The 13,017-nt window shown below is 34.8% G+C and overlaps 2 protein-coding genes across 2 annotated transcripts; both read left to right on the top strand.

Annotated features, from left to right (window-relative positions):
* Nucleotides 1–1,516: 1,516 nt before the first annotated feature.
* On the top strand, nt 1,517–4,287 carry LOC141348536 (major histocompatibility complex class I-related gene protein-like). The gene is made up of 5 exons (XM_073852819.1): nt 1,517–1,769; nt 1,985–2,263; nt 2,435–2,725; nt 2,854–2,976; nt 4,205–4,287. Exons 1-5 carry the CDS (start codon nt 1,529–1,531, stop codon nt 4,285–4,287), a joined length of 1,017 nt encoding a protein of 338 aa, XP_073708920.1. The 5' UTR covers nt 1,517–1,528.
* Nucleotides 4,288–7,615: 3,328 nt separating this feature from the next.
* Nucleotides 7,616–11,869, top strand: LOC141348669 (DLA class I histocompatibility antigen, A9/A9 alpha chain-like). The gene is made up of 8 exons (XM_073852946.1): nt 7,616–7,734; nt 8,007–8,214; nt 9,708–9,965; nt 10,189–10,467; nt 10,662–10,952; nt 11,110–11,232; nt 11,355–11,399; nt 11,501–11,869. The coding sequence occupies exons 2-8, from the start codon at nt 8,166–8,168 to the stop codon at nt 11,521–11,523; spliced, it is 1,068 nt and encodes a 355-aa protein (XP_073709047.1). The 5' UTR covers nt 7,616–7,734; nt 8,007–8,165; the 3' UTR covers nt 11,524–11,869.
* The last annotated feature ends 1,148 nt before the right edge of the window (nt 11,870–13,017 follow it).

The following is a 13,017-nucleotide window of genomic DNA, read 5'->3' as shown; positions in this document are numbered from 1 at the left end:
AACAATGTCATTAATAAGACAAATTATGCATTATTTGAAGTTTTAATTGCGTTTCAGGACTCAAACAACAGAATCAGTAATATTTTTTTCACTATAAAAGGGGCTCCATAAATAGGGCTGTGCTCAAAACATCAGTACAGCAATACTGTACTGTATATTGTGACACATTCCCTGCTGATATGTGACCATGGACCACAAAACCAGTCATAAGAGTATTTTTTTCAAAATCTAGTAAATAAGCTTTTCATTGATGTATGGTTTGTTATAGGACAATGTTTGTCTGTGATACAACTATTTGAAAACCTGGAAGCTGAGGGTGCAAAACAATCTAAATATTGAGAAAATCGCCTTAAAAGTTGTCCAAATGAAGTTTTCAGCAATGCATATTACTAGTTTATATTTATGGTAGGAAATTTAAAAAAATATCTTCATGGAACATGATCTTTACTTAATATCCTAATGATTTTTGGCATAAAAGAAAAATATATAATTTTGACCCATGCAATGTATTTTTGGCTATTGCTACAAATATTCCTGTGCTACTTAAGACTGGTTTTGTGGACCAGGGTCACATATATTTATTATTACAGTGGCCTCTAGCAGCCAATGCTGTGAAGCAGTTTTGAGAAAGAAACGGAACATAAAAGACCATTTTAATGTTCAGAAGATAAAAAATATTTTCCTTGGACCTATTCATTTTGATTAGAAATTATTGTGTATTAAATTGTCAAACCTAAAGATTTTCTTCTCTCTGTTAAACACAATAATAAAGAACAGCTGTTATATTAAACTCTGAGTGGTCACTATTGAAACTATATGTGGCCCCTGATGTATTGTATTTTTAGATTGTAACAGGCTTTACTGCAGAGTATATAAATAAAACAAACATATTAAGGAAGGAATATTATTTCACTACTTAAAATATTTTAAATATCAATTTAAGGCAATTTGTGACCCTTTTTAAGAGCCGCATAAGTAAAATGAACAGTATGAGTAGGATTTGACAATGTACGGTAGAATATTAAGGCATAAAATGGCATGATTTATAATTCAGATACAGCTTCACACAAAAACAAAATACCTTATACAATGGAATTTCAGCCTTTATACCATTAAAAGGGATAAATCGAGTTTATCATTTATTAAAAACATAAATATTACTGTCTAATTTGTTTAGATTTTTAGAAGGCACATTAACTTCTTTCACATATTACAACTTCGTGTTTTCTGCATAACAACGTAGGTCGATAATTGCAATAATTTGACCATAAGGAAAAATGTGTAAAAGAAAAATTCAGAGACCTTTGATAGAAGGGCACTTTGGGCATCGAGGCGAAAGGGGCGTGTGCGGGTGCCCCGCCACCCCCCATTCCCCCCCCCCCCCCCCATTCACGTCCCGGATAATCAGCAATATGTTTTCACACAATAACTTTTCATTTGCAAATGAAGCTAACTGAAAACAAAGTCCAAACAATGTGAAGGTGTGACAACCACATGTCCTTGTGTATTCACAGGTTCTCACTCATTGATGGCTTTGGTAACATATATAGATGGACAAACCCCATTTCCTGAGTTCAGTGTTGTGCTGATGTTGGATGATGTGCAAATTGGATATTATGACTCAACCACGTGGAACATTTTCTATCGCACTCAAAGTGATTTAAAATACTCTGATGAAGAGCGAAGTGATGCTAATTTTATATTTAAATATATATATAACAACATTAAACATGGGACATTATATCTTAAGGATCGCTTAAATCACACAGGTTAGTCAAAGCACACAATAACATGCAATAAAAAATATAACTTTTATGCGTTTATGCACATAGCATATAAATCTTTTGATATAGAAGTTGGAAAGCTACATGTAGACACCATAATCATGAAAAGTGAATTAATTTTCAGTTCACATTGTTTAATGTTGTACTGTGTCACTGAAGACCAATAGGTCTAAACTAAATTTGTTCCTATTCATCTAAAGGTGTACATGTAACTCAGAGGCTTACTGGCTGTGAATTGTTGAACAATGATAAACCAGGTCCATTTAGGTCAAGGGATGCTTTTGGTGGACAAAATATTGGGGAATTCGTCATTGACATGGAAAAAAATGATGTCCAGATGACAAAGCCATGGATGACAACATGGGACCAAGCAAAACAGCTTCATATGAAGTTCATACATCAAAATGTTTATCATCCTGTTTGCATTAAAACCTTGAGGAAGTACCTGAATATGAAAAAGAACAGTGTGATGAGAAAAGGTAAGAGAAACCTGATAAAAAGAGATAAAAAGATAAAAAAGAGCGTTCGTGAAAAAAATATGGCCTATACAGTTGTACAGAAAGAAAAGACATCTGTGTTTAAAAGCTTTTAATAATGATTATAAGACATTAATGACTAATTTAATAAACTCAACAGTAACACTTTTGTAGTCAAACCCAGAGTCAGACTCATGAGGAAGGCACTCCCAGACTCTCAAGGGCTTCAGATCAGCTGTCTGGCCACTGGTTTTTACCCGCGTCACATTAACCTGACCCTGTTCAGAGATGGTCAGCCTGTGGATGATGATCAGATCACAGGAGGAGACCTTCTGCCCAACGGAGACGGAACTTACCAGATGAGGAAGAGTTTGGTGATCAGTGAAGAAGAGCTACGTGAGGAACATAAATACAACTGCACAATGAAGCACCTCAATCTGGACAACAAACTGGACATTACATTTGGTAAAGAAAAACTATCAATTAAGTAAAATTACTTTTTGGAAATTAAATTGAACATTAGGTCGACAACAGAAACAAAATAAACTTTATTTGTCTGTAGCTTTCTTTTTTTAATCTCTTCACTCTTTCAGATGTGGCTGAATCTGATCCAGTATCCTTCAGTCCGTCAGTAGTTTTCAGTTTGCTGGTGTTCATGTCTGTGGTTGTTCTAATCATAACTGCACTCATCATATGGAGGAAGAGACGAGCTGCTGGTAAATAAAGAAATAAAGAAACCAAACATTTTTCATACATTTTTATGTATTTATTTATTTTTGTTACTGTTTTTAGTGTTACTGTTTATTCATCCTGGTTTAATTTTGTCATTATTAATCAGGACGAGGATCTGCGATGTCAAAGAGTGATTACTCTTTTACTCCATGTAAGTACACTTTGTTTTATGGAATAATATGCATTAATCACCGTTTTAATTTGAGGCTTAAGTCTGAACATGACAAGATGATTTTTTTTCTTTCAGCTTCTGTGCAAGATGAAACATAATGGGGCGTTCACACCAGACGCGACTTGCGCGAATAAATCGCGCTATTTGCGCGTAGTTGGACACTTGAACATTTTGAGTTTACTCGCTTCATTTGCGCATGAAATTTACTTCACAACAGACGCGAATTCGCGTCATGGGAGGGGCGTCTGCCACTCGTTAGCGGGAAAGTAGTTGTAAAATAGGCGAATGAGCTCAATTTGCTAGCTTTAGCTTGCTTGTAGTCTCAATATGTATATATATGTAGGTCAAATTGAGTAAAGAGCGTTTTTTAAAACTTTCCAGATTGTCCGACCTCTTCACTCACTTTCTTCCAAGCAAGATCCTTTTTATTCCTGTTTCTATAAAAGTACAAAGATGTATGGTACAGCTCCGAGTAACCACAGACAGCAACGGTGATTTTGTCCTCCAAAGTTCAAATTTTTCAACTCGCCAGAAACGCTCAATTCGCGCCACATAATTTGCGCGAATCGTGTCATTCGCGCCGCCTCATTCGCGCGAATAGCGCCGCAGGAAGGTCTATCGCGTCTTTGCATTGACTTAACATGTAAATCACTCGCGCTTAACGCGCCATTCGCGTCTGGTGTGAATGCACCATAAAACCTGAGTCTACATGGTCGTATATTAGCCTATGTTCAAAATAACACATAACAAATTTAAAAAGCTTTAGTATTTGCTTGGTGAATGTCATTTATGTTTTTTATGCTAATGACCGTCAAATGATACATGAATAAAATGTAAAATTTGTAATTTTGTAAATTGAATGTATCTGGCTTCCAGTTTCATCCACTTCCATTTTTTTTAGCTGTACAAAACAGCTAATTTTGCTTCTTGATATTGCAAACTAGTGTGTCTTAACATATTATTTTACTGTATTAACTTTGTAGTGCAAACAGTTTTACCATGTACCGCTCTTTGTTTTTCTTCTTGTTATTTCCTTACAGCGCCTAATGAAGCGGAAGTCTTGCACATTCACAGAAAACAGCTTACCTCCATGTTGAAAAATAAGGTTGATAGCAGTAGCTGAATAAACAGAAGATAGAATTCCTTTCATAGATTCAGTGTGACTAATAAACACACTAATACGACAATATATGGTTTTGTTTTGAGAAAAATATGAAGACCTGACCACTATGGTAGTGGTATTTATTTAAAGGTGCCATAGAATGCATTGAGAGAATATTTTAAATTGTTCTCTGATATCTACATAGAAGGTATATGGCATAGGAAAGGGCAACGAATCTCCAGAAATGGTTTTACAGGTCCATTTACAACCCTAGGATTTGCCCCTAGAATGAAATGCTCTGTTATTTGGAAGCTTTATGAATATTAATGAGCTCCGCTATGACTGGCTGTTTCACAGAGCTCAATAGCTCGCACATGGATAAAAATATATATATTTAATTAGGAGCTCTAGCCGCTTTTAATATGCGGTTTGTTGAATCTGCCATTTTAAATCGCGGATATTTTAGTGTGATTACTATGATCGCATGTGCTCTGTGTAAAGTTACAATGCAGAGGGAGTGCTTCTTACCACACAAGTTGAGCTGCTTCTCAGTGATGCTCAAGATCTGTAAATCATTCGCCATAATCAACGCACTTATTTCTCCATCATTCGCCATCATCAGCACAGTCATCTCTCTGTTTGTGGTAAGTGAAATCCTATGTATAGCAATGTAACAGGCTACCGCTAGCATTAAGCTAACCGTGTCCCTTCTGTGGATTGCCTTGTTTTACTGATGTGCTGACGTTACAGATGATTGGGTGATGCAAATGTTGGGGGCGTAACTATTAACGATCTCGGGGATGTTGCGTAACAGACCTGTTATGTTGGAATTGACCTATTTTTCGGTGGTCTTTTGCAAATACTAGATTTATATAAGAAGGAGGAAACGATGGTGTTTGAGACTCATGGTATATCATGTCCATGTACTGAACTGTTATTATTCAACTATGCCAAGGTAAATTCAGTTTTCCATTCTATGGCACCTTTAAAGAAAGGATAAATGATAAAGGATTTAAATAGATTTATCTAGGGGCATGAATTAAAAGAAGAAAAACAGTAAAAGAACAAGAATAAGAATTTCTGTAAAGTAATCAATCTAATCTGCGAATAATATTTTATTTTAAAATATGCACCTATTTAATTTAAGCTGAATTGTTGAAAACGCAAAACAGAAAAATGCTATTGTCGTGATAATAAATTTTGAATTACATGAATCACTTAAATGACAGACCTGCTTTCCAGTCAAAACTGCGAAATTTGACCAAAAAATGTTTAATAGCTTGCATCACTGAATATTGTTGGACGTAGGGGAGCGCGGGGCACAACCTAAAACTTTTTGAATTTCGTGGTTTATGTAAATCCACGAGGGGTTCAGAGTATAATTTTTGTCCACATTATTTTCACACTTGTCTTGTACAGATATATCGCTTTGTTTCATATTTACAGTGTATATGTTTTTCGTTATTTACCTCAAAAGAAAGGAAGTGAAACGTGACAACATGCCCTGTAGGTGGGGTACATTGTAACACCTGAGGGGCACAATGTAACACGACCATATGACAGCTTAAAATGTTATCTGATCGAATGAAAAAAATATACACAACAAACTAAAATATATTGTCAATAAAATACATGTGTTAACTTTTTCAAATAAAGTGACGTTTTAAAAAAAAAATCTAATTTTGGGGTTTGACATTGAACACTTTAGATTTGTCTAATTTTAAATGAATACTAAAAACTGAAATGAAAAGTTTACTTCAGCCAGAAATTGTTGTGTTGAGAAGTATAGAATATGTGACCTTCAATTTATAGCCTAATTGTTCACTATAATAGGCCTACATGTAAGGTGAAACTGCACCACTAGGGGCTCTAGTGGTAAATTATGTGGAGAAATTAAAGAAAGGAAAATAAAAGATAAGGATGCTAGAGAGAAGCCGTGTGAAGTGTGTTCTGTTTAAAGTTAAAAACACCACAGAAATGTACTTTTACTATGGTAAAATAAATATTCAGCGATATCTTCAAAAGGCTTTTGAATTTTGGTGCTCTTTTTCCTCTGCATAGCGTTGCTATGGCAACTAGTAAATACCGTAAATTTGGTTATGATAGCATGTGTGGAAATATTTAAGCCACGTGTTACAATTAACCCCGCGTTAGTTTGTGTCCTGCTCTACCCTATATGTTATAGAAGGGGAACGTTGCGTTTCTTACAGTCGAACCGACTTTTGCCGTAATGAACGCAACTTTCATCACACAAGATCTTACTTTCAGTTTTCATTCAGCATTAACAGCAAGCCAAAAGGGGTAAGCTTTCAACCGAACTCTATAGCCTACTTGCGTTTTAGACGCTTATAGGCCTATGATGTTGTTGCCCCATCCAGGCAATGAATGCACGTTATTGAATAAGTGAGAATTTTTAGAATAGGCTATTTATTGAAAGGTAATTTCAGTAGGCTATAAAACATAGTCATGTATTAAACTCCCGTAACTCACAAACTCCCCATGATAGCGCGCAAATATTTCAGCCCGTTTTCTCTCGTTGTCATCTGCTTTTACGAAACAGACTGAAGCCTCTTCGTGAATTCAGCGCATTGCATTCAGATAATAAAAAAAGACTGCAATTTTCTGGTGTTATTTTATTACTGTTGGGGCAGTCTGTAGCTATATTTCTCAAGATACAGTCCGCTTCAGGTTTTAATCACTGCACGAAAAATGCTTTATCTAATTCCAATTGGGTGGGCAAGGCAGTGATTTGGGTGGGCTTAGCCCACCCCTGCCCATGCCTGGAATTAAATGAATACTAAAACCTGAAATGAAAAGTGTACTTCAGCCAGAAATGTACTTACTATGGTAAAATAAATATTCAGCAATATCTTCAAAAGGCTTTTGAATTTTGGCGCACTTTCTTTCTGCATGGTGTTGCTATGGCAACTAGTAAATACCGTAAATTTGGTGCTAACATGAGTGGAAATATTTAAATCACGTGTGTTACAACTAACCCCGCGTTAGTTTGTGCCCCGCGCTACCCTACCCACTTCTCCAGGCACCACTACACCACTGCAACCAATTCCTATAGAGTCCAGGAGGTGATGGGTGGCCTAGGAGGTAATACTTTTGTTTTCATTATTAGATCAATGAAAATCCTACCACCAGGGCAAAGGACAGCAAGCATTTGACAGTTTGGGGATTGTATGAACTGACTAAAATACCCTTTTGTGGGTGGGGGTGGGATGTAACATGTACAACTATTAAGAGAAAATATTTTTTTGTTAGTAGTGTTATTTCAAAGTTAATATGTAATAAGTTTTTGTGACGTTACAATGCAGTACTGAAACACTCCAGCAGGGGGTGGGGAGAACATAGAGAATTTATAGGTACACAAGTTCCTCTCCCCCACTCTAATAATGCAGAGATTGAGGGAAATGCAGTTCATGTCTGTTCATTAACACATCTATGTTCCCCCTTTTTCAGGTAAACCTCTCAATTTTCTGATAATAATGTTCATGTGAGTTTAAGTATATATACGATTGTTGTATAGTTGTGATGTACCTGTATTATAATAAAATTATAATCTTATTAAGATTTAGGGAAATGCAGCAAGTGTTTGTGTCTGTTCGTTAGCACATCTATGTTCCCCTTTTTCAGGGAGATTACACTTCCTTCAAAACTTTCAAATAGTGTTTCTTAAAAAGTAAGATATTAAATTAATATTAATTAAATATTAACCTATTGTGTATTTATAGGGTGTATTTGTTGTCTCATGCCCTGCATTGTCCGCAAGTAGGTGGAAAAACAAACAATTCAATTTCTTCTCTTCTGAGAAGGTGCCAAATGAACTTTGAATTGTTGTTAAGGAACTGTTTTGTTCAGCGAAGACTGTTCTAAAGACCGGAACTGAGACAATGCTTATACTTGTGTATCTATTTTCCTTATGGACAGTCATCAATGCAGGTAAGTTAATTTACTGCTTTCCTTTTCTTTTTTCATTTTACCGTATTAAAAATTCCATTGGTCCATTTGGACGGTCACATGATTTTGAATGAGTTCTTTCTGAAACAGCGTAGGCTTTAATCAGTATTTTAAATAAGGTTAAAGCAAAGTTGCATACAGTTTTAAGATGTTTTCCTATTTTACTGTATCTTGTATTAAGACCCACTGTCAAATTATTTATTTGCTTTTAACAAAGTTGCTGATACGTGTAACGTTTGCACTAATAAACTCTTGAGGCTTATATTTACACTTAATGGGAATATGCTCAAGCAACATTGCTCAAAAAAAAAGTTGCCTGGCAAAATTTCTCAAAATGTTGCCCTTTGTGTCACCAGCTTTATGCCTGTTTTTTTCTAATACACAAACACTTACTTTTTTGGACTTTCAGCTACTGAGATATGGTCAGTATTTTTAGTCACTAGAATTACTTCAGCAGTAAAGTAAAAAAAAGGACAGCCAATAAGTTTTATAGATGAATAAAACTGTATTGGGGTTCCATTTGGTTCCATTGTTAGATACTGTCTGTGTAGCTCTATATAGATGAATACACATAAATGTACTTGTCAGACTTAACCCATCTAATCCCACGGGTCACAATAGTGACCGTAAAAAAAAAAAAAAAAAAAAGGGTTTCAGCTTAAAAAAATATTACTGACTGGTGTATTAGTGCATTTTCTACAAATATGGAAAAACAAAATAAAGTGCCTCAATTAAATACGTGCAGTGTCACATGCTTAGTGCAAATTGTCACATGACCAGAGCAATTTATTTCCTGTTTGAACCATTAGATGATAATCATCAGGCTGCATTAAAGCTCTAAAACAAAAGGCCAGTAAAGTATGTTCACAAAGATATGAAAAAGATTTTTAGTACACATTATCTTTAGTGTGTCTAGTATTAATAAATTAACTCACAATTATTCAGTTTTGTTGAATGTGGACATAGAATGAGTAAACATGTTGATGGCAACAATAGTGACCCGGTGGGTTAATAACTATTTTTGTTTTTCGTGTTAGTATACAGAAAATCACAATACCCCTTTAAAATAGTTACATTATTTGTCATACAACCTGAAATCAAACCCCATTCCACATAACTTTTCCGGCTTTATTTACAATTTTGGTCTTGCAACATCAAACCATTGAAAGAAAAAAACAACAGTTCTGCAAATTAATAAAAAAAAAAAGGCAGGCAAGCAGTTAGCCTGGTGTTTAATCTGGAAGTTGATTGCTTGCACCTGAGTAGGTTTATAACTGTATACTCTAAGGGGCTGATCAATTTACTAAACCAGGCTTTTCACTAATTAATTTTTTAATAATCCTCCAGATTTTTTTTTATTTTTATTATTATTATATTTTTACTTTAATGATGAGGGTTATAATTTGTACATGCAGCTCAAAAAAGTTAAGACTTAATTTTATTTTACAGGGTGTAATGTCCTTGTGTATTCACAGGTTCCCACTCATTAATGGTTTTGGCAACATATATAGATGGACATACACCATTTCCTGAGTTCAGTGTTGTGCTGATGTTGGATGATCTGCAAATAGCGTACTATGACTCAGTTACATGGAAAACTGTCTATCGCTCTCACAGTGATTCAAAATACTATGATGAAGAGCAAAGTGATGCTGACTCTGTATTTCGTTATATGTATGATGGCATGAAATTCCGAACATTTCATCTTAAAGATCAAAATAATTGCACAGATGGTGAGAACCATAGCGTTTATATTATTATTATCACACAAAACATGTAATAACATATGTTTATGTGTTTATTGTTGTTTCAATAAAAGTTTTTGATGTAAAAGCAAGAAAGGTACATGTCCTAGAAAGAATAACCATAAAAGTCCAGTGGGTTTATTTTCACTTCACTACATTTTATGTTGTGCTATAAACAAGATGTCTTAAAGAAGTTTCTGTCCATTTCAAGGTGTACATGTTCATCAGATAATTGCTGGATGTGAACTGTTGAATAATGGTAATGCAAGTCTGTTTCATTTTTGGGATGGTTTCAGTGGACAAAATATTGATAAGTTCACCTTTGACATGAAAAAAGACAAAATCCAGGAGAAAAGGCCGTGGACGGTTATAGCAAGCCAAATAAAATGGGGTCATCTAATGTTAATGTATGAAACTGTTCATCATCCTATCTGCATTAAAGTTCTGCGGCGATACTTGCTTATGAAAAAGAACAATGTGATGAGAAAAGGTAAGAATTAATTAATATTAATAGAAATTAACTAGAATTAATTGAAATATTAGAAGTAATAGAAAATACAGAAAACAACATAACTGACAAATATGTCTTCAAACACTTTATGAATCATGATTATCATAAATTTAATACTGACGCAATGAACCCAACAATTTAATAACAGTAACACTTAACATATTTCTCTGCAGTGAAACCAAGAGTCAGACTCATAAGAAAGACTCTCTCAGAATCTCGAGAGCTTCAGATCAGCTGTTTGGCCACTGGATTTTACCCGCGTCACATTAACCTGACCCTGTTCAGAAATGGTCAGCCTGTGGATGATGGTCAGATCACAGGAGGAGACCTTCTGCCCAACGGAGACGGAACTTACCAGATGAGGAAGAGTTTGATGATCAGTGAAGAAGAGCAACATGAAGGACATGTATACAACTGTTCAATGAAGCACCTCAATCTGGACAACAAACTGGACATTATGTTTGGTAAAGAAAAAATTATCAATTAAGTAAAATGCCCCTTTGAAAATTAAATTCGACATCAGGTTTAAAAACAACAACAAAAAATAATGTATTTTACTGATTTCCTCTTCTTCTACTTCTTCTTTTTTTTTTTTTTTTGCTCGCTTCACCTCAATTTCAGATGTGGCTGAATCTGATCCAGGATCCTTCAGTCTGTCTGTAGTTTTCAGTTTGCTGGTGTTCATGTTGGTGGCTGTTCTCATCATAACTGCACTCATCATATGGAAGAAGAGATGTGCGGCTGGTAAATGTTCTGTAAATGCAATTAGAAAAAGAAAAAAAAAACAATACAGAGATCAGTGTATGCAGTTTCATGTTTCTGTTATTGTTTATTCATCCTGGTTTAATTGTGTCGTTCTTATTCAGGACAAGGATCTGAGACATCAGTGAGTGATTATTCCCTTACTCCATGTAAGTACACTGTGGTTTATGAAGTAATATGAATTATTCAACATTTTTATTTCAGGCTTAAGTTTGAACATAAAAAGATGAAGTTTTTTTTTTTCTTTCAGCTTCCTTGCAAGATGAAACATAAAAAACAAGTCTAATGCTTGAAAAACTTAAAAAGCCTGAGCATTTGCTTGGTGGATGTCATTTACATTTTGTTATAATAATGAGTATCAAATTATATTTGATTAAAAAAACTAAGGAATATAATAAACACCGAATAAAAGCATATAGTGTATGGTATGCAACATAAAAATTTGAGTCTGTTTGACCTGAAATCATAATATTGTTTAAGATCATTCTCTCTTGCTGTATTGTTTTGCAATGTTTGTATAATAGTGAATTATTTTGACACTGTTTTGTATGCTTTATATGGTATTACAGATATGTACATGGTTTTTGCAAGTAAAACTTGAGTCATCATGCATGCATGAATCAGCTACTTTTGTCTGTTATGTTATGAACAGTGCCATGGGAGATTATTCCCTACAGCAACAGGACACCTGACACATCTAGTGCTATATGACACTGCTTAGAATACAATATTCCTGGAGTTTATAGTTTTTACTTTCCTGTTGAGATGGCACAAACTTAAGCATCGGAAGGTTTTTAGAAAGAGACTAACAAAGACCTTTGTCTTGTAGATGAGAAATATATGAAAATATTCATATCAGTATCAATCAGTGATGTTTGCAGGTCAAAAGGGGAGCAGACTGCAAGGGAGCAGAACCGTAGAGTGAATACACTTAAGCTGCCATCACTTTGTCATCAATCCAGACACTAAAACTTAGTCTACTCTTGTAGTAATGTACAGTTTATTTATCACATCATACAGGTGTTCAAGGAACAAGATAGTGGATGAGCATTCTTAAACCTTAAAGGAACACTCCACTTTTTTTGGAAATAGGCTCATTCTCCAACTCCCCCTGAGTTAATAAGTTGAGTTTTACCGTTTTGAAATCCATTCAGCCCTTCTCATGTTCTGGCGATATCACTTTTAGCATAGCTTAGCATAGATCATTGAATAATATTAGACCAAAAAAGTGGAGTGTTCCTTTAAAAATAAATAGATTTGACCAACAAAGTCAATACAATAATGAAACATCAGAAGATGTTTTTTGCTATGCTTTGGGACATACAGGAAAAAATAACACATTATTCCTGGTCCGATTCAAGGTTAAACACAAAGTCTGTGATGCTGAAGCTGGGAAGAAGCAATAGTTAAGAGCAAGCAAAACACAAGGAACATGGAAACAGAAAATGCAAAGAAGATGGAAGGTAACCTTCAATGTGCCCTAACACAGAATGCTTTAATAATATTGATACATTCTCACTCATATCGCTATAAAATATACCATTCTCCATAGAATTCAATGTGTTACCATGACATATAGGCAAAAATTCTTTCTGGCTTCATGTTCTAGAGGGCAATTGGACAGAAGTTTGATGAGAAGCTGAAGTGCAGGGTGCTGTGATGGCATCATCGATCCATATTGGTGAAAGTTAGAAAGTTCTGAATATCTTGTAAATGTGAATTTTGGCATTGTTTTGAAACACAGTAGATTATAGATAACCTTAAGGC

This window comes from Garra rufa, chromosome 13 (assembly GCF_049309525.1).
Source record: "Garra rufa chromosome 13, GarRuf1.0, whole genome shotgun sequence".
Classification (NCBI taxonomy): domain Eukaryota; kingdom Metazoa; phylum Chordata; class Actinopteri; order Cypriniformes; family Cyprinidae; genus Garra; species Garra rufa.
The sequence above is the reverse complement of the archived record's forward strand: the minus strand, read 5'-3'. Positions and strand labels throughout refer to the sequence as shown.

Excerpts from the sequence above, each read along its gene's own strand:
- LOC141348536 (XM_073852819.1), top strand. The coding sequence starts at position 1,529 with ATGGCTTTGGTAACATATATAGATGGACAAACCCCATTTCCTGAGTTC. Across the intron at positions 1,770-1,984 it reads GGATCGCTTAAATCACACAG|GTGTACATGTAACTCAGAGG; the intron begins GTTAGTCAAAGC and ends ATTCATCTAAAG. Across the intron at positions 2,264-2,434 it reads GAACAGTGTGATGAGAAAAG|TCAAACCCAGAGTCAGACTC; the intron begins GTAAGAGAAACC and ends ACACTTTTGTAG.
- LOC141348669 (XM_073852946.1), top strand. The coding sequence starts at position 8,166 with ATGCTTATACTTGTGTATCTATTTTCCTTATGGACAGTCATCAATGCA. Across the intron at positions 9,966-10,188 it reads TCAAAATAATTGCACAGATG|GTGTACATGTTCATCAGATA; the intron begins GTGAGAACCATA and ends GTCCATTTCAAG. Across the intron at positions 11,400-11,500 it reads TGATTATTCCCTTACTCCAT|CTTCCTTGCAAGATGAAACA; the intron begins GTAAGTACACTG and ends TTTTTCTTTCAG.